The following is a 19648-nucleotide window of genomic DNA, read 5'->3' as shown; positions in this document are numbered from 1 at the left end:
ATATCGCGCGGTATCCTGGATGTAGAAGATATATCTGGGAGTGCTGAGGTAGACAGCCAGAGACAGGTCGTCGATGGCCATGGCAATACGAAGTAAGGGATACATGTCGCACGGCCAGTGTATTGGTATCTTCGTCCTGTCTAACAGTTCGCTGCATGAGACAAGAACTGGTGGAGAGAGTCAAACCACAAGAGACAGTCGCGTGACATAGAAAGTGAAGATCTGCCTCAACCCGTGTGATTGTCGATGGCTTCGTAGAGAAGGCGATCCTACAGGCTCGACGGAGGGAAGTCCTTGGGATACTTATATTGCTCTCACCCTGAGTATGAACCAGTCTCGCCTCCCCAAGTCAGCGCTCCTTGTGTGTCATCTACAAACAGCCACATAGATGTCGTCTGAGAGCCCGGTTAGCACTCAGATCACCATCCCAACGTTCGGCCAACCCATGACTCTGTCAAAATATCAAGGGTTGAGTCGCTGCATACGCCGCTATCCTGCTGCACAAAGCCCTTGCTTAGAAGTGCGCCATCTGTGGGTTTCACAGAATATGGACAAGGCATTTTCCAACCACCCTTATGGCAGTCGAACCGCTTACCCGTATTTTCCCTTTTCCCTCACCCACACACCCGTCCATGATCTGTGATGCAGCACGGATAGAACATGGCACGCACTCGCCCCGAGCGAAAAGGACATGTGCATGAGCTCGCAATCTGTATGAAGTCTGTCGTTGTATCTCAATGGCAAGCAAACGTTCAATATCTGAATTTCTGTGCTTCCAGACGAGGACGTTGCCGGGAGTCATTTGATCTGATTCTGCGAACTCTTTCAGTGACTTGCTATCGAAATTCCAGCCAGCCCGAACGAAGTATGGGTCCAACGGCAAGCGCTCATCACAATCAGACTTCGAGCAAACGATAAGTCCAGATCTGGAGAGTATATGCCTGGATATCTCGCCTGGTTGGATGAAGACTTGGCCCTGAGGTGCTGAGATTTGATAGTAGAGTGCAAGTTGGCCAGGTCCGCTTGGCTCGTCCACAAGTGCGGTCAGCTTCAGTTGCTCCGGGAAGTCATATCGCGACGAAGTATCGAGACCTTCCGCGACTTTACTGAACTTGACTCTCTCCAGAAATGGAGCTTTGCTATGGGCGCAGTCCCAAACAGAGTTAAAGACTCTGGTTCCTCTGCCGATGTGGCCCGGTATTACATGTATCCGCCGCAACAATTCCGGCCTTGTGGTCACCGACTCAAGACAATCCAGATACACACAGATTCCGCTCTCTGCCACGGCGGTCCGAGACCTGTACGTCTCCAGTCCAGAGACTGATGGCTCGTGCCCTGTGAAGAGGCAAAGGGTATCTGCCATGATCCCTGCAGGAGTCCTGCCGCCGCATCCAGTAAACCCCTCGTCGAGTCGAAATAGTTTGGCAAGATCTTCTACTCCTCCTTGTGGGCCGTCCATCAATTCCAAGCGAGCCTGATTCCTTTCGTATATGTGATAGAGACCATTCTCTGTGGGCAGCATTTCTCGTTCACACACCACCGAGCCGGTCGTGACGATCAGGTCCAGAACAGTTGCTGCGAGAGCTAACAAGCACAATCGCTTACTATGTCTGTGGGCTTCGTCCGAGTTCTCCGTTGCGTCGCAGCGGAAGCAAGTGCAGTGTCGGATGAACACGAACATGGCTTGTTCTATATGTGATATCGTGCTTGACACACTCCGTGAAAGTGCAGAGCGGGCGGAGTCCAGCAAGCTTGTGTCATTCAGTTCTGGGAAAAAGTTGACCATACTTTCCACAAAACCGCGTCCATGACTAGCATCCGCGTAATCGATGAAGAGCTTTCTGGAGAACACATTGACCTCAAGCTCACCCCTGGCCAGGGCTTTGAATATTCGAGCAGCTCCCCCAAGGAAATCACCGAGTGCTGCTGGAAAGCTAACAAGGTCTGTGAAGTCTTGCCCGAAAGTGTGCTTCAGGCAAGAATCCCAAGGAACTCGAGTGCGAATAAGGCGCAAGCGACGGTCGGGCACATAACGGAGTAGGTCGTTGGGACCTTCTAGTACGAAAGTGGAAGCTGAAACCGTAACCGCTGAAAGTTGCTCGTCTTCCTTATAAATGATATGAACTTGGGTCTGTTCAGGACTTGGAGAAGACATAAAGACAGTGTTGCCATGGCTATCCTCGACGTGAGTCTTCAAATCGAACAGCCGGCGACACAGCGGCGATGAAGCTGCATTCAGCGCCCCCAACAACCGTGATTCGGTAGCGCAGTGATCTGGAAACGTCAAATACACCTTGCAAGGCTTTGGCAATGGCATCCGGGTCGGATGCCTCAGGCTCCAAGATCTTTCTGACATTTCTGTGAGGCCCAAGCATTACTCCCATAGTTATGGGGAAGGTTGACTGAGCGAATACCCCAGCACACGCCTTCACGAGACACCTGAACTGCTGAAGAGAGGGTTGATAGTCCTCGGGGTACCCAACGACCGTCCAAAGGGAACTGATCACACGAGCTGCCAGATCTTCGCTGTGGGCCTCCGAGAGGCTGGCACATAGCGCAATGCATTTTATCCCGGCCTCGGTGTCCGAGAGAAAGCGAACGAAACTCCGGTAGCCAAAGCCGAAATAGGCCACATTGTCGAACGCTGGGGAAACCCGCAGCCTTTCCACGGCTTCGCAAACTCGTCGTTTGCCAATGTTCGCCAGTTTGAATCTGGTGGCCAGCTGTAGAGCGCCTACGTATGTGATCTCTTGCACTCCAGCACCAGAAAGTCTTGCCAAAGTTCCCACGGTCACAGATACGACGGCACTGGACAAAGACACCCAGTCAACCTCGCCTTGTTGAACAAATGCAGGATCCGCGCTTGGGGCTGACCCACCACCACTTCTTGGGACCAGTTGTCTCGACATCTTATGAGAAGAGGGATGATGATCTGAACAGATTTGAATGGGTAATCATCAAGAGAGAAACGAGAGAGAGTGCTGTTCGCCATCACTTTCGCAGTCAGGCTGGTGGTTTTCTCGATTCAGCCTAGCATGTTGTAAGGAATGCCTCGAGTCTGCCTAATCATGCGGGCCCGGGGCGCTCCCCCTCACTGACAGGTGAGTATCAACCCCATACCCATGGTCTGTTATGGCACTAGGCTCAATTTGGTGGAGTGGCAGTGTAAGGTGCCTAACATCTGCAAGATATCATGATAGCTTTCTTTTTCAATTTTCTCTTCGAAACCTAGCGTTGATACTCTGCATTGACCTTGAGCGACGTTGGTGGTGAGAGATGTCGGGGAGTATAGACCAACGGTCCGCCTCCACGTCTCCTGCCTTCCAGCTTAACTCCCAGCCTCAATACAAACACGCCCCTCTTCAACATGCGTCGAAACAAATACGACTTTTCAGGCTCTTACCTCAGAGCATAACAAAGCAATTGCATGGTACCTTTACGGTACATGACATTACGGACACGCACAGCGTGCCTGCTTACCTTGCTTTATCGTACGAATGGGGTCAACCAGGGGACTTCCAATGGATGATGGTGGATGGTGTGCCATACAAAATCCGGGTGAACCTTGCGCTGTTCCTCGTCATATTTCAGCAGTCTGATCTAGGAATTCAACTTCTCTTCGTGGATGCGGTTTGCATCGACCAGAAAAATATCTCGGAGAGAAATTCGCAGGTTTTGTTAATGCGCTTCATATACACCACAGCCAGTCAGGTCCTGATTTGGCTTGGACCCGATGCCCATGGTAGCAACAGACTCTTTGAATTGCTACAATTCTGTCACAAAGTCTCTACAGATGAGCAGGTACGAAAAAAATACAACGAACTTTTCAACGACCCAAGTCGGGAGTGCCTCGCGTTAGCGATGGTACATCTTCTGGAACGAAGCTATTGGAAGCGGCTCTGGGTCGTTCAGGAACTGATCCTACCGAAGGAGCTTCTTGTCGCGTACGTCCGTCACATTCTAGAATGGGCGACGTTCTCACAGATCTTCTCTCACTGGTTTTTAGGTTCGAAAGCTCGAGATCGGCACATCGGTGGGTGCAAAGACAGAATCCACCCGTCGGACGAAGCAACAAGATATCGTCAGGAATATGGATGACAGCCAATGTACAGATGTCAAAGATCGAGTGTATGGCCTCTTGGGTCTACCCAAAGAGGAATCATCAAAGCGAACGTTTGCAGTCGATTACGCAAGAGATACTATAAATCTCCTGTTCGATGTCATCGAATATTGCGAACTCGTTTAATCTCTCAGCTTCGCTGGGGCTCTGTATACTCTACTTGATGTAGAGCAAGAGCTATCTCGTGCGGCGTCACGATTCTCGAGGGTAACGGTCTCAAAGTTCATACAACAACGATTTGAGACACAAAAATATCAAGTAACAGTGATATATTCTGGCCGACTGGACTGTGGGTTCGGAGCACCGGCAGCTTCGGATTCATCCGGGGAGCAACACTCTAGCCCTTACAAGCTACAGTCTTGGGCTTTGTATGACGGACCTTCACGTGTGAGGGTTGACGAGATGCTTGTCGCCCTATCAGAATGTTGTCTGACTGACGACTCTGCCACTCCAGGAGACCACGTTTTTCAACTTGGCTTGTCAAACTGCGGAATGGTCTTTCGGGACGTCTCCATCTAAGAGAGTCAGCTTTCCAAGTCAGAATTGCACTACCAGTTTGTCAGCCGGTGCCTTCTGTATGACTCACACGACAGGGAGGCCGCGAAAAAAATGCCGCATCCAGGACTCGACTATTGTACTTCCCCGACCGAGGATCCTTCACCTTTGACACACGGCTCACCAACTGCCTAAGTATGGCTTGACGCTGCGGACTTCTTAATCTTAAGCGGGAGAGTCGAGCGAGCCATCAGGACATGCTCTGTATATGAAACATTCTCGTTCAGTCACCCCTGACATCGAGCCTATTCCATACTCAAGTACAGTTGTCTTGAAGGTTGCATACATCAGGGCAATGGATGAACATCGATGAATCCGGACTCGACAAAGTGATTAGACTGACAAAATTCTAACCCTCCGAAATAGGTGTTGTTGTGCTTTTGTGTATCTCATTATTGCGGATACTTGTGGGTGTCAGTACTATCATTACCATGAGGTCCCAATCGGCATAGCGGTTGCTCCTATCCATCTTGCCATCGAGCCATGTCTGGCAAATTTGCTGCTAAATTACCAATCCCGGTTTTCGCCGACAATGGTGTGGTCATCATACTTGACTACTTAGGTACTTTCACGTATCCTTTTGCGCCTATGATTGATCACCCTTGCCACAATCCCAGGCGCAAATACACACCAATGGAGTGATTGCGGTGTTGATTCGAGTCGACCACGTTGACATATTTGGTATATACCGTGCAGCAACAATCATGATGGACGCAGAAGGTGTTCCCGCTTCATATATCTCGCTCCTCTAACACACGCCTTGCCTACCAACACCTCGACATAATGAAGGGGAATGGAAGGAAACAACACATGCCCAAATTGGAGGATAATTCCTCAAGTACACCGTCGAAGGGTGAAGCAACAGACGAGGTACGATGGGCCACATGGCACGTCCAAAGACAGGAAGCGGCATTGACCACTCTTCCAGACCAGCATCATACCTCAACTTTCAGAACTCACCCTGAGTGAGAAGACAGCCATAGAGTCCGAGCACAATATTAAGCGCTCCAGCCGTGAAGTCCCAGTGGAAGCGCTTGATCAAAAACCTTCACCCGGCGACGACAACGCGCCGCCCGTCACAAGACCCCAAGATTGCCTCTTAGAAGTCACATCCACTCCAGATCGTGGCCTCGCAGTCTTCACCACCCGCAAGATCAAAGCCAGCACCCTGATACTCGTCGAAACACCACTCATAGCCCTCGACAAGCGCGAAGAGGATGACCACGCAGCCATCGAACGCGAATTCTCCCACCTCCCACGGCCCACGCAGAAACTCTACCTCAAACTCTTCGATGCGCAAAAGTCGCGCATGACCCGCATCGCCTCAATCTATTACAGCAACTGCTACAACTGTGACGCCTTCAAATCCGCCGGGAAGGGTGGCTCCGCCATTGGCTTGCTTCCCAGCAGAATCAACCACAACTGCGTGCCCAATGCACAATTCTGCTACGACGAACGTACCAATGAAATGCGCTTCTATGCCATTCGCGACATCCCACGCGGCAAGGGGGTCACGAGCAACTACGACAAGGTGGTTTTTGAGTCCCGCGCGAGACGCCAACGCAAACATCAGATTTACTATGGCTTCGTGTGCCGGTGCGACGCGTGTGAGCCCAAGACCGAGTTCTGGGCCAGATCCGACGAGCGACGACAAAACATGTACGAGGCATTTCGGACCGTGCAGGGTTGCGAGACTCAATTCGTCTCGGCACATAACACCTCAGACAGACAGAACACCCAGCAGCATGTCATTGACGAAGCGCTAACCTCCTTACGAAAGCTAGAAGAGCTGCTTCTCAAAGAATCTCTGGTCGGCGTTCCCCTGGCGAACACGTACCGCAGTATGGCGAAATGGGCGGAACGGAAATACGATGTCGACCAAGTTCGTACTTGGAAGACGAAAGAGATGCAGGCGTGTATCACTGGCTTTGGGCATGACGCTCCCAGAACGAAAGAAATTGAGCAGAAGTTGGCCGACATCGAGACTGTTCTTAGACAGTAGCTACCCATAACGCTCCCTCACCTCAAAATCACAAACAACTTGCCGTACGTCAAACTCAAGCCCAACTGTCTTGACGAAACAGGCCTCCCAAGAAGTTACTTCCCCTTTTCTTCCCCTTACTAGCGACGGTCTTCTTAGCAATACCCGCCCGTTGACTCATCTTCTCCTCCTTCATGGTCGGTCTGTAATTCACGGCGTTCCGCCGTCCACCACTTCCCTTCCTGACAAACTCCTTTCCATCACCCGCACTTCCACGTTCAGTCCTGTTACTCGTAACGACACCCGTCGCCGAGACATTCTCGTCCCGGCCCGCCATGCTGCCCAGACTGGAATTCGTGGTAGCCCTTCGCAGAAGACTGGGAACTTTGCCGAAGGACACACCAACGCTGGCCGATGAGGTTGCCGTGTAGAAGGCCATCTTTGTGCTCGCACTTGCACCGGTGCTTGTACTCGAAGACGACGAGGACGATGCCTGACGAAGCATGTTTAGCCGGTTGACTACATTGGTCCGCTCTTTCGTGCGCCTCTCGGAGAACGGCGCCCGCGAACCAGTTGTCTCACTGTATGGAATAGTCGGCTTCTTGAAGGTGTCTTGCTCGTCACTTCTGGCCTGGCCGTCATCGTGGACGATAAAGTCGCCCAGGTCGTCTCCGTCATCGGCATTCTCATCTGCCTGGAAATGACGGTCGAGATCGAGGTATGCTTCCGGCTCCTCTTCCGAGTCGGACAAGCCCAGGTCGATGGTGGCTGCTTGCGAGTCGGGCTCGTCGATCAGGAATGACACAGATTCTCGGATCTCGGCCAATGTCGCGGGTCTCTTGTTCAATTGCCCTGCTGTCCGTCGACCGGAGAGATTGAGTCGAGAATCGCTCGCGGCCTCGAGCGGACGGGCATCTTTGACTTTTCGAGCAGCGAGATCATCCGTAGTTGCGCTGTCCGGCTGAACTGGCTGCTCCGGCCTCTCCTGTGATTCTTCTTCTGCGGTCTGCGTTTCAGACATGTCGATGCCCTCGTCGTCACTGACTTCTCGGTCCTCGATACTTCGCAGGAAGGCTTCCTTTCTCCTGTCCTCTGCAATCCTGCCTACCGCTTCGTCCTTGAGCAATTCTCGGCGCATCTTGGCAAACTCTCGCTTCTTTGCCTCTCGCCGCCTACTCGCAGCATCCTCTTCATCAGACAAATCGAGGTCGTCATTGCCGCGTTTGCGTCGGTAGGCACCGGTGGTGATGTCTTTGTACAACTTGGACACATCCTTTGCATCATCCTGGACTTCGCGGTCTGCGTGGAACTTGGCCAATTTGGCTTCGTCACCCAAGCCTACTTGGGTATCTTCATCGATCATTGCTCGATCGTGCTCATCTTCTTCGTCATTCCCTTCTTCATCGCTGGCACCACCAAGACCAGCGTATTCGTCTTCAGACTCTTCTGCGGCGTCATCCACGATCTCTCGCGCATTTGACTTTGTCTTGTCGAAGGCATTGGTATCTTTGTTCTTTGCGGCGCGGCGCATGATTTCGAAGGCCGAGGTGTCTGCTCGTTCCACAATGTCCTCGTCACTATCAGCACTTGGGGCGCGACCACGTCTGAGCTTTGCTCTTCTTTGCACCACGGGACTTTCTTGAGTATCGTTGGGAAGGACAACTGTATCAATTGTTGAACGGGGTCCAGCAGTTAGAGGGGTTTCGCTTGCGAAACGGTTTCCTTTGAAGGGACTCAGCATGTAACCACCATCCTGAGTCGGCTCGAAGTGTTGCTGAGAAGGCGTGAACTGTGGTCCACTCATGCCCAAGCCAATAGCCGGTGATTGGGGAACATTTTGAGATTGTGTAAAAGAGAGGTCGATGTTCAACGGCTGTGTCTCGGTAGTTGGCTGGCTGTCGCTGATAACGTCGATCGACTCCATTCGCTGTAAACGCGGTACCATTGCAATATTGGGTGACGGCAGATCCATGGTCATAGCCAGACTGTCCTGTTCTTGCTCATTCGCCATACTTTGACTCTGCGAATCGGCCATAGTTGCAGCGAACGCCTGGGTCAGGCCGATGGGGAGATCGTCCGACATTTGTAGCCCAGGTATCTGTTTCTTCGCGGAACGGGCCACCGAAACCGGCGTCTTAGCATTGGCTGGAAGTTGAGGTGAGCTCAGATTGTGGTTCGGAACCTCCTCATCCTCGTCGTCGCTCAGCACACGCGTCACACGCTTAGGTCTTGACGGAGCGTTACTGGCATACGCATGAGTATCGTGGACAGACTCGTGGTCCGATGCAGCATTCTCTGCTTCACTCTCAGCAGATCCCGAAGCCTCAGAGTCTTCTTCATCGGCTTGATCATCGACCAATTTTCCATCGTCCCGACTACCATGAAGGCTTTCTTCACCTTCACTTCCATCCTCTTCTTCGTGCTCTTCATCCTCATCATCGGAAACACCACTGTCTCCGCCTTCAGCATCATCTTGAAAGTCTTCATCTTCATCACTGTCGTCATCATCTAATCCGTCCTTGGTGTAATTGCCCTCTTTCTTTGCAAGGGCTTTCTCGCGCTTGTGAATTTCCGCGGCTTCCTGTCGAGCCTTTTCTACCAGATCCTCCACGTCTTCCTGTTCCTGTTCACGTTCTTCAGCAGTCTGAATAAACACGCCTTTAGCTTTGAGCTCCTCTATCTTGTTCTGTCTCTCTTGTCGTGCTTGCAGACGAGCCTGCCGTCTAAGGGATACTTCCATTTCTGCTGCGTTCAGTGAACGTTTACGATCATCACCGCCGATCAAATGTGCTAGGGACCGCAAAGCAAGGTGAGAAGGTGCTTCTTTGGCCTTTCGTTTGGGCAAGTGCTCGAAGACCGCAAATTTGCGTATGTCACCTTTGGAGGTGATCACTTCGAGGTCAGAATCCGAGTCGTCATCACCGGGTTTACTCGCAATTATCGCAGGCCGTTTGATCCCAAGAGGCTTGATGGTTGGCTTCAACGTGTCTGCCAGCAAGTCTTCGCCCATGGCCGGCCCGCTCTGCATAATTGCTGGACGCGCTATGACCGGTCGAGAAATCGGCACTTCTGATGGAGCTCGCCCTTTTCCCTTGTCTATTCTAGTGGCGAGCTCGTGAAGACTTGGGAGATCGTCGTCGTTCTCGACTGCATGCATCGCGGTAACTGGATGAGGGGCTGCGATTTTGGAGCCATGCACGCTCGAGTCTTCTGGTATCGGGCTTGTTGGCGGTGTGTCATGATCCTTCAAGCTTTCAGCATCTGAAGCTGCTCTAGAGCTGCTCGTGGTAACCTCTTCATTTCCACCAGCCTCTCCTGTGCGTGAAGCGGAAGTGGCGATATGAAAGTTGAATCGAGCCAATAGACTGTCCTTTGTGATTTTCTTCTTCGTTCGTGCTTGATGTGCCAACTGCATATTTCGACTGATGCGTTGAGTCTCTCTCTTCATTTCTTCCACAGCCTTCTTGCTAGCCTTACGTGTCGGTCGAGCCTGCGTTGACAATTTCTTAGCTCCGTCATTCTCAGAAATGTCGCTCTCTTCGTCGGAATCGTCAGCCGGGCTCGATCCTCGTTGTTGACCAGACTTCTTTGCTTGAGATTTGAGGGTTTCGAGACGCGCATTCCTCTTCACCTCCTCTTCAGCTTCCTTTTCGAGTCTCTGCTTCCGATGCTTCTCAACCAGAGCCAGAAATTTGGACTTGCCCTTGTTGTTCTGATTTTCTCCATCTTCCGAATCAGAAGGAGTCGAGGTAGCTCCGCGCCCAAGTGGGTTGGGAGATGTTATAGATACTGAGGGAGACCGTCTCGACGTGGAACCTTGGGGAGTGTCCTGACCGGGACTGGTTTTGCGCTTCGTGAGGAGGTTTCTTCTCATTCCTAATTCTGCCACACCACCATCGTCTGAGTCTGTGAGCGGAGCTGGCGACAAAAGATGGGACGTGGAGCGTCCTTCTGCACTCTTGACGGATGCTGGCTGGGTAAAAGTGCCTTGCAATCGTGCTGCCATCTTTGACCGCGGTGCTACAGGTAGATCATCCTCCTCCTCTGAATCATCTTGCTCTGCTTCACTGGCGTCCCTCTCGTGCACGGAACGACTTTTAGCAACCTCGACCTTCTTGGGGACGGAAGAAACGCCTTGGCCGTGAAGAGATGTGTCAGAGTCGGAATCGTCGAATTGCGCGAGTAAGGCTTGCACTTTTCGACTGGGTGTCAATACATTGGAGGCTGGACTTCGGGGCGATCCTGGCGAGAAGGGTGATCTGTGAGGAGACGACATGGTGGCGGCAGTCTATAAGAATAACAAGGAGGTCTCAGCTATCATCGTGATCCGAGAGATCCATGCCAAAAAGATAGAGAACATTGAAAGACGGAAAGGTAGGTGCTCAGTGCTCGCAGCGTGATAATGCCATCCCCAAATTGAAGTAAACGCGCTGCGCGACGCGTGTTGGATTTGGAGAAGAATTGGTGACGTCGTTACGCGTGAACACGCGATGAGTAATCAGCAGCGACGTGAACGACTCAACGAGGATGATCTCAACTGCTACACCCACATTCTCATTCCAAGGTTTGCGAATGCCACGATAGAATTCAACAGCCTGACTGTCTAGTCCCTCAGCAGGAGACAGTGAGCCACCGCTTACGAGACGACCGACCACAGAAGCATGAGCTACTAATTGCTGAGACTACTTACAGTGGCAACGGGTGCCTCCGTCCCTCTGCACAATTGTCGGAAATGTCTGCTCATGAGGACCTGCGCGCAGAGTGGAAGACTTTGTATTCCGAGACTTTACCCGCACTTGCTAGATCTCGTGATCCTGCTCAGCCCAAATGGCCTGTGACGCTCGATCACTGCTTCGCACGGATCATCCTGGATAACACGGTAGGCAAAGGCCAGCAGCAGTGGGACAAAGTGATTGCGAAGCCAGCCGTCAGGAATATGGACGAGCAACAACTGCGAGACGCCATTGACCTGGGAATGCACATAATCGCTGGAAAAGCTAACCTCTGCCATCTGGACGAGTTGAGCTTGCAATGTAGAGGCAAGAATGAAGGCAAATATGCCAGCAATAACAGTGGACAGTCTAATCCAAAGGAAGACATTCCAGCGCGAACAAGAGAAAAGCGCTCGGTGGAAGAAAGCACGAAAATCGAAAGTCCTGCGAAGAAAAGATTGAAGCAGAACAAAAACCAGTCAACGCTACAATTCGAACCAACTGTAATAGCGCCCGAGAAAACCCCTGCGACAAATAATGCGCTGCAGGTCGAAGACAGGGAGCAGCTCCAGATGACACTACACCGCATACAGGGGCATGCGACACTGACTGCTTACCGGAAGAAGTTGTACACCGTTCTTCTGTCCGTACCAAGAGGTCGTTATACCACGTACGCAGCAATGTCCAACTACTTGAACTCCTCCGCCCGTGCTGTTGGCAGTGGAATGCGCAACAACCCATTTGCACCGGACGTACCTTGTCACCGAGTTCTGGCGGCATCGGGCGAGATTGGTGGCTTTAATGGTCAGTGGGGAAAAGAGGGAAAATATGCGAACAAGAAAATCGAGCTTCTGCGCAACGAAGGCGTTATGTTCGATCCAAAAGGAAGAGTGGTGGGTGAGCCCTTTCGGAAGTTTCACACTTTCGAAGACATGCCCAGAGTTGCGAGTTATCCGGACTAGAAACGAGGTGATCTAACGGCGATCATGTTTTCGAGAAGCATGCTTGAGTGAGGCCGGATCTCTGATGACTGTCAAACGTGACATGTTCACGACATTTTACAACGGATGCCCAAGGATCAGTGCTATCATGGTACGTGCGATCCAGAGAGACGAGCCACTACATGCACCATACTTCAGTCTTGGAATATGACTCAGATTTCGCGTTACCCAAGGTCTGTCCACGCTAAAGGTTGCGTACCATATGTTCGGCGCGTACATCCAAGATTTGGCACAAATGAACCTACATGAGGACTTCTGCAAGAGCCTCCCAAATTTACCATCTTGGACGAATGGCTGCACCACTCCTAGATATTTTGTTTGCCTACGACCGAAGCTCGAAGAGACAATTTGCGACATCAACGCATATCCAGGTGCCGAACTCAACCTCAATGCACTGTCAAGAACGTCGTCGTCCCAACACTCACGCTACCAACATGGAGTCTATGAGTACTCGTGTGCCTTGGCTTCCGGACGAGATCCTCCTTAACATCATCGCCCACACGATCACACCAACTACAATTGCGCCGGATGTTATTCTCTCAAGTGGTCTGGCCAGTGGCGACCCAAAATCTCAGACTTTTGAGACTTTTCGGACCCCAAAACTCCAGTGCACTGTCACTAACTTGAAGAGGACTTGCCGCCAGTTTCGTGCTATGGTCAATCAGCTCCTGCACAGAACAGATTCAACTACAGTCGTGCTGGTGCGAGGACCGGTACCGGTTCGGAATGACGACACTCCTCAGTCGATGGAGGTAGCTGAACAGTACAAGGCTACTCTTGAGGAGGCGTTGGCACATGCGTCGAACGACAATCAACCTCACAATGTCATTGTCCATTTTCAGCCTGAATTGACTGCCGTATATGCTGGCAGTCATTGGTTCTGGGAAAAATGCTTCCTTATCAACCCATGTTTTCGGGTGACAGACATCGATACAGTCTGTAGTGCCCAGGAGGTTCATTATGCAGCCGCAGTGATGCTTGCTGCGATAATGAACGTGATTGTAGGGAGACGTCCTGGAGTCCGTATTCGGCTTGTGTTTCATGAACAAGACGGAACTTCTCTTTACAAGGAATGTCCGATGATGGAAATCAGCAGTCCCGTCTCCCGTAGAGTCCTGCCATTCTGGGAAGTAAGAGCCATCGACGTCATCCTGGATCACTGGCGTTGGCTGCGGGAGGACGACGAAGGGGCCGACGAAACGAACGACAAAGAGAATGACAAGGATGCCACCGCACGCCGAGACTCCTCCATCCATCAATACATCACATTTCCTCAAATGGCATATGCAAAGCCATATTTCCACGAGAAGCTCGTGAGGCAACACTGGTCGAAGAAGCTGCAGAAAGCGTGGTTGACTGAGGACAAGGGGCCCTTACCGCTCACTTTACAGGCACCATACACTGGCCGACCGAATGAATGGTGGAGTCCACGCGACGATTTGGATGACTGGTATCACTCCTGGCTTACTATGCCTGAGTCCGAAGACGGACGACGTTCGAATGCGTCCGATTTAAGGTGTTTTCTCATTGAAATTGTCGAGCTTGGTGGACTGGAAGAAACCAAAATAGAGGTCATGGAGCTCCAACGTCCTATTGGGACGACCACTCTCCAATGGGCCATCTCGAATATCGACTACAAACACATCCGCAGGCAGCCACCGCGTCGAAGCTTGAGGCTGATCAACAGAGCCAAGAAAATGCAATGACAGTGCCATCACGTAGACTCGGGGCCTGCCGAATAGCAGTCAGCTTGCGTGAGACATCAAATGTGTCTGAGGCAGGGGTGACAACTCGAGCGAACATTACGCGACAGAAGGGTCTCACCGAAGAACTTGGGAAGGGCGCGTCTTGTCAAAAACATAATGATTCACGCGGAAGAAAGCCCCCAGTCCAGCAACACGACGCGGCTGACAGGCTGAAGAGCACCAAATGGGATGTAGGATTGATTGGATTCCGAATGGTAAGAAGGCTGATGCGCAGCTATCTTTGGCTAAGGTGTAAAGCCTCTGGTAGTAGAATGAACTCTTCTGAACGGCGTCAGGCCTATCAATGGGATTGGGATAATGCTTTGCATGAAGCCAGCTTTGAAGACGTTCCTTTCACGGACAGTCATAAAAACCGTGCACTTGCCAATCTAGGCTCGAAGTACCATGAAACCTCCAGCACGTGTGACATTCGAACCCTCTCGTCGCCAGTCGACCTGTAGTTGTGTGTCGACCCGTTGCGTCATCAACTTGGATATAGCGACCCAGGAACTTCGAGATGGTCTTTGGGCATGCACACTTTTGCCTGGGACGAAGGTACACCTCCACCAGCGGCATCTGTCCCCATATTTGGATGATCTGTCGCGGTTGCGGCCCTCGCCCTAGTCTCGTGGCTATGCAGAGCTCGAAATAGTCCTCTTGCTCCGTCGTAAACGGCTACACAATCTGATTGTTTCATAACGGAGCTGCAGCTGCCACTATTCCAGACCCTCTGAAGGCTGCCTTGTTCGTGACCACAATCTCGACCGGATAATTCCATTCCATATATCGTTTCCATCCTGTCAAGTATTAGCACAGACGTGCTTACAGTTCCATGCTCAAGCGTACCCCAGAAAGCGAACTTTCTTCCAAAATATTTCCCGATATATGGCACGATCACCATCGAAAGTAGCAGCTCAAGCTGTTGGAGGCTCTCTTTCCATTCTCTTTCAGCGTCCGACTCGTAGTCTTCCTCGCTCACGGTAACGTCATCTGAGTCTGGTTCTGACGGTAATGAGTCGACGTCGCTTTCGTCGCCGTTCGAAACTGGGTCGAGGAACGATGCTGCGACGTCTGTATCAGACATTATCTTCGGAAATGAGGCGACCTCGTCTTGCGACTGGCTTTGGTGGGCGACGCCGCAGCTCAAACCATTCGAAGGTGGATCTGCCTGTGGCTATACAGAACAAGAGATGGAACGAAGTGCTCTTGACAAGATGCCGAGTAGTGCGAATAGCATGCGTCGGTAACAGTCGTCAGGCTGCTTTTAGTGACCCAAAAGTGACTCGATTTGACAGCAGAATTAATTGTCTACGGTATGGAAACAATAGGAATGACGATGGAGCGCTTTGTCAGACAGAATGACTTCCCCAGGGTTCACGTGATTGTGACGACAGCGCATTTTGAGTCAGAATGTCTGAAATATCAACTGCGCAGGCATCATTCCCTTGAACCATTCTTCCACAATTCTCAGCGACCTCAAGATCAGATACAACGCCTTACAAGTGGTCACTGAACATCAACTGCCACCTACGAAGAATCACTGAAAATCATGGCCGAAGTGGTAAGTAACGTCGCACACTCCCCACAAATCGCATGCAACAATCAAACGACTCCCAAACTGAAACCACCTGCACCTCGCCCCACAGGGAAAGATTTCAGACTCATCGCCACCTCCCATACCACTACAGTGTATACTGACAAAACACTCCAGCAAGAAGCACCCCAAGCCCCTCACGAACGCAAGCCGCGCAAATCCGTAGCCTTCAGCGGCGAAGACACAATCATGGACGAAGCCGGCGAGATCTCAGAAGCGCCCACAAACACGGCGGAGGACCAACCCACAGCCGAGAAACACTCATCCTGTATGATCACTATGCCATCTCCCACGTCAGTGGAAAACCAAAAGCTAACCATGATTACAGCCCCCGAAGACAAAGCCGTCGATGAAGTGACCGACATGTTCGCTGGACTCAACAAGAAAAAGAAGAAATCCTCCAAACCCAAGATCGAAGATGGTGCGACCGCCGATGCAGATGCCCCAGCCCCTGTCGACGCCGAATTCGACCCGACAGCCTTGAAAAAGAAAAAGAAGAAGTCCACCAAGAAAGTCGACGGCGAGGACTTTGCAGCCAAGCTAGCAAGCGCCGGTCTTGATGGCCCCGGTGAAGATGGCGAGCAGCCGTCCACAACAGAAGAACAACAATCAGGCGACATGACCGCCGGCACGGGCATCTGGTCGCACGACTCCGGCGCCCCAATCTCCTACGATCTCCTCCTCAAGCGCTTCTTCCAACTGGTCAACGAACACAACCCAGACATTCTGTCGTCGGGCAGCAAATCATACAAGATCCCTCCGCCGCAGTGTCTGCGTGAAGGCAACAAGAAGACCATTTTCGCCAACATCGCTGAGATCTGCAAACGCATGAACCGGAACGACGAGCACGTCACGCAGTTTTTGTTCGCTGAATTGGGTACCTCGGGTTCCGTCGACGGCAGCAAGCGTCTGGTCATCAAGGGTCGATTCCAACAGAAACAGATCGAGAACGTGCTGAGACGGTATATCGTCGAGTACGTGACGTGCAAGACGTGCCGGTCGCCCAATACAGAGTTGTCCAAGGGAGAGAACAGATTATATTTCGTCACGTGCAACTCTTGCGGTTCAAGGAGATCGGTCACGGCCATCAAGTCTGGTTTCACGGCACAAGTCGGCAAACGTAAGAGGATGCAAGGTTAGAAGTGTGTATGTGTATATGTGGCTCGGAGTGGATGATATGTGGAACAGACGGATTGTAGAGGCAACGATCCTCAAGATCACATCTGTCTTGGAGAAGAAGAGGTTCGCTGTTACTACGACTCATTGGGAGTCACGTTCCCGAGCCGGCCTCAAATATGGTTATTAGCATCATGCAGGAACGAAGAGCGAGACCTCAAACAATCAATGAATAAGAATTGTCTCTGAAACGCCATGCTTTGCTCGTCAAATATGCCATATCTAGATGACTCGATCATCACTCCTTGTATGTCTGTCCACTCATATACGCCGAAAAGGCCGCCGCATTCCTCGTTTGCATATAGACTGTCCCAGGACCCGTGAACTTACAGACCAAGCCTTCTCCGCTGGACAGGCCAGAAATGATCCCGCCGCTCGCGACTCGTTCCAGGACATATTTGCAATTCCATGCAATAAGATGGCCATTGTCAATGATATACCTCTCACCTTCGACGAGCTAGACACAATCGGAATCAGCAATTCTTTGGGGGATAGGGGCCTGCTCGACTCACCTCTTTCTTCAGAATTGCCCCAAACGAAGAAACCCACATAAGACCGGTACCCGAGATTTTATAGACGAACAGACCTTCCCCAGAGAACATGGCCTTGCTAAGCCCCTGGTTCTTGTACTCTTTGATCACGCCCTGCGTGCAAGCTAGAAATGCATCTCGACCGACGCTCCATGTCTCGTTGCCGCTCATGCGAAGTATCGAGATATCACCCAACGTGCTCGGCGCAAGAAGCAGCTCTCCTGGACCGGTAAACGTCGAATGGGCCATCTCGCCTCCAATCAGCAGTTTCTTAACGCTGAATTTGATGGCTCCTTTCAGCGTGATAGACGGTGACATGGCGATCATGGCTCCGGGTTTCGCCGTGATAGGGCATCCCATCGCCAACTGTACGGTTATGATTGAGTTTGTGTCTCGATGTGAGATGCGGTAGGAGCCGCCGTTGAAAGTTCCCACATCATCCGACGCCGTTGCCTGCACGCCTACAAACTGACCGGCCTCTGGTACACCTGTCAGTCGGGGCCCTGCAGGTGCTTTCATCACGTTTGAAAACTCTTGTGTCAACTGCTGCATTCTGGGAGAAGTGAGCAGTTTCCCGTCCTGAGGGTATGACTCTGGTTCAGGCGGTGGAGGCCCTGTATATGAAGGTTGGCGATTGTGAAGCGCGGCATGGTCAAATGTGGTTCTGTGTGCAGGTGCAGAGGCTGGCACTGCAGCATAGTTGAACGGTCGCTGGGCAGTCGGTTGTCGTAGAGGAGGAGGGGAGGGAGTCTGTGATACATGTGATACTGGCGGAGGGGGGTACGCTGGATTGGGAGCGGGTGATGGTCCGGATGGCGGAGGTGGGAAGTAGTTTGTTGTCGCGGGAGGCGAGATCGGTGGAGGAGGATAGGCTGAATGGGATTAGCCACATCATGACTCCTCGTCTGTGTACAATACCATGACCGTTTTCTGGAGGTGCTGCGCGACGTGTTAGTCTTCACACTCAACCCCACTGGGAAGATGGCTTACGAGGATAGTATCCTCCTTGCGACTGCCCGAAGCTTGGTGGAGGCGGGTAAGACATGGCGATGGATTCAAACAGGCTAGGTCAAAATTCGCAAACAGACTGCGGCAGATAGACAGCGAAATGAAGCAGCAAATGGTTCAAGATCTCGAGAAAGCAGGCAAAGAGAGGTAAGTCATCGACATCTGTTCAAGATAGACAGCGATATGGCATGTGGGTGGTCAACTCATAACATGTTGCGTATATGGGCCCAGGAGGGGATATAGACTTAAATATAAACCACAAGCGACAACGCGCAGCAGTTAGCCGCCATTCATAATGCAAGGACAAGTCTTACAGAGAGACTGGCTTGGTTGATTCTTCGGTGTTGGAAGTAGATGAGGATGTGGTTGGTTGGAGTTCGTTAGGATGGGCGCCTATACGAAGTCTCTTACTAAGGGAATCGCCGCCCTGAAGCGAGGTCCCGTGCTCCGTATCGAGCACCTTCGTGATATGGCTGTCTCCTCTTGAACTGCTGCTCTTCGATCGAGGTCTTGCCAGCAGGCGACGGAGACACACGACCGCAAGAAGACAGGCAGTAGTTGGCTACCATGTTGCTTTTGTAGCGAAACTGGCACGGACTATTGAAGAACGCCACACACGTTTTGGGTGGCCTGAAGATCACTAGGCGATATACTAGCCAGGACTGGGGCATTTTCTCCGAGGTGTAAAGCTTTCCCCAGGTCTGAATGAGCATACCTAGGTACCTTTGAGTGCAGGTCATTATGTCTGGTCTCGGTGCCTGTCCCGGCCATCGAAAGGCTGTAAAGATGCGTTCTTCCGCATACCGAGCTAGCCTACCTAGCCACCAGGAGATCTGTGGCATGTTTGTCGGATTTCGTGATCTTCTGCCCCGCTAGGCTGTCATGCAGCCTGCAAGGAGAAAGCCCTCTAGCCCCGGCTTAAGGCTGGGTACCCAATTAATTGATCTTCTAAACCCCCCGCATGGGCTTTTTAGGGCTCAAAGCTTGGCCTGCGCTCCGAAAATGATCACAAAATAGTGCCCTCTAGGCACTCACTAGGTCATTCTAGGGAGGATCCCCCGTATAAGCGGCAGATGTTGACAGGAGGAAATGGAGATTCGCATCTGTCGTCACAAACCGACCGTCTAAAGTTACCATTACGAGTACTATTGCATCCATCACATCGACTGCCTCGATTTCCTCTTGCTTTTCTATTCTTGTGGCTTCAATGTTGACATCCTTTACAC

General features: G+C 51.6%; 8 protein-coding genes across 8 annotated transcripts; 4 read left to right on the top strand and 4 right to left on the bottom strand.

Annotated features, from left to right (window-relative positions):
• Positions 1–489: 489 nt before the first annotated feature.
• Positions 490–3022, bottom strand: EDD37DRAFT_673560 (uncharacterized protein; the record flags this gene model as incomplete). The annotated part of the gene is given in 3 exon segments (XM_062819484.1): positions 490–529; positions 627–2274; positions 2294–3022. 3 exon segments carry the CDS (start codon positions 2907–2909, stop codon positions 490–492), a joined length of 2304 nt encoding a protein of 767 aa, XP_062666758.1. The 5' UTR covers positions 2910–3022.
• Positions 3023–5458: 2436 nt separating this feature from the next.
• Positions 5459–6677, top strand: EDD37DRAFT_653185 (uncharacterized protein; the record flags this gene model as incomplete). The annotated part of the gene is made up of 2 exons (XM_062818532.1): positions 5459–5545; positions 5604–6677. 2 exons carry the CDS (start codon positions 5459–5461, stop codon positions 6675–6677), a joined length of 1161 nt encoding a protein of 386 aa, XP_062666757.1.
• A 27-nt stretch (positions 6678–6704) lies between these two features.
• EDD37DRAFT_136373 (MRC1-like domain-containing protein) lies at positions 6705–11045 on the bottom strand. The gene has a single exon (XM_062809491.1). It carries the CDS (start codon positions 10930–10932, stop codon positions 6733–6735), a length of 4200 nt encoding a protein of 1399 aa, XP_062666756.1. The 5' UTR covers positions 10933–11045; the 3' UTR covers positions 6705–6732.
• Positions 11046–11201: 156 nt separating this feature from the next.
• On the top strand, positions 11202–12472 carry EDD37DRAFT_136156 (methylated-DNA--cysteine S-methyltransferase). The gene has a single exon (XM_062809489.1). The coding sequence runs from the start codon at positions 11389–11391 to the stop codon at positions 12328–12330; it is 942 nt and encodes a 313-aa protein (XP_062666755.1). The 5' UTR covers positions 11202–11388; the 3' UTR covers positions 12331–12472.
• Positions 12473–12803: 331 nt separating this feature from the next.
• On the top strand, positions 12804–14075 carry EDD37DRAFT_653182 (uncharacterized protein; the record flags this gene model as incomplete). Its single annotated transcript, XM_062818531.1, has 1 exon — positions 12804–14075. The coding sequence occupies one exon, from the start codon at positions 12804–12806 to the stop codon at positions 14073–14075; it is 1272 nt and encodes a 423-aa protein (XP_062666754.1).
• A 732-nt stretch (positions 14076–14807) lies between these two features.
• EDD37DRAFT_653181 (uncharacterized protein) lies at positions 14808–15198 on the bottom strand (the record flags this gene model as incomplete). The annotated part of the gene is made up of 2 exons (XM_062818530.1): positions 14808–14911; positions 14961–15198. 2 exons carry the CDS (start codon positions 15196–15198, stop codon positions 14808–14810), a joined length of 342 nt encoding a protein of 113 aa, XP_062666753.1.
• Positions 15199–15493: 295 nt separating this feature from the next.
• Positions 15494–17080, top strand: EDD37DRAFT_639166 (translation initiation factor eIF-2 beta subunit). The gene is made up of 3 exons (XM_062817147.1): positions 15494–15675; positions 15826–15976; positions 16037–17080. Exons 1-3 carry the CDS (start codon positions 15664–15666, stop codon positions 16846–16848), a joined length of 975 nt encoding a protein of 324 aa, XP_062666752.1. The 5' UTR covers positions 15494–15663; the 3' UTR covers positions 16849–17080.
• Positions 16735–18620, bottom strand: EDD37DRAFT_136306 (tryptophan RNA-binding attenuator protein-like domain-containing protein). The gene is made up of 4 exons (XM_062809490.1): positions 18405–18620; positions 18333–18353; positions 17397–18286; positions 16735–17341 (listed from the first exon to the last, which is right to left on the bottom strand). The coding sequence occupies exons 1-4, from the start codon at positions 18457–18459 to the stop codon at positions 17123–17125; spliced, it is 1185 nt and encodes a 394-aa protein (XP_062666751.1). The 5' UTR covers positions 18460–18620; the 3' UTR covers positions 16735–17122.
• Between the last annotated feature and the right edge of the window lie 1028 nt (positions 18621–19648).

Source organism: Exophiala viscosa (assembly GCF_022695815.1).
Source record: "Exophiala viscosa unplaced genomic scaffold EDD37scaffold_11, whole genome shotgun sequence".
Classification (NCBI taxonomy): Eukaryota; Fungi; Ascomycota; class Eurotiomycetes; order Chaetothyriales; family Herpotrichiellaceae; genus Exophiala; species Exophiala viscosa.
Note: the sequence above shows the minus strand (reverse complement) of the source record. Positions and strands in the feature narration are given on the sequence as shown.

Bases quoted from the DNA above. Each gene is read 5' to 3' on its own strand.
- EDD37DRAFT_136156 (XM_062809489.1), top strand. From the start codon at position 11,389: ATGTCTGCTCATGAGGACCTGCGCGCAGAGTGGAAGACTTTGTATTCC.
- EDD37DRAFT_136373 (XM_062809491.1), bottom strand. From the start codon at position 10,932: ATGTCGTCTCCTCACAGATCACCCTTCTCGCCAGGATCGCCCCGAAGT.
- EDD37DRAFT_136306 (XM_062809490.1), bottom strand. From the start codon at position 18,459: ATGTCTTACCCGCCTCCACCAAGCTTCGGGCAGTCGCAAGGAGGATAC. The intron at 18,354-18,404 runs GTAAGCCATCTT...CACGTCGCGCAG, and splicing joins GCAAGGAGGATACTATCCTC to CACCTCCAGAAAACGGTCAT. The intron at 18,287-18,332 runs GTATTGTACACA...AATCCCATTCAG, and splicing joins ACCTCCAGAAAACGGTCATG to CCTATCCTCCTCCACCGATC.
- EDD37DRAFT_639166 (XM_062817147.1), top strand. The intron at 15,977-16,036 runs GTATGATCACTA...CCATGATTACAG, and splicing joins AGCCGAGAAACACTCATCCT to CCCCCGAAGACAAAGCCGTC.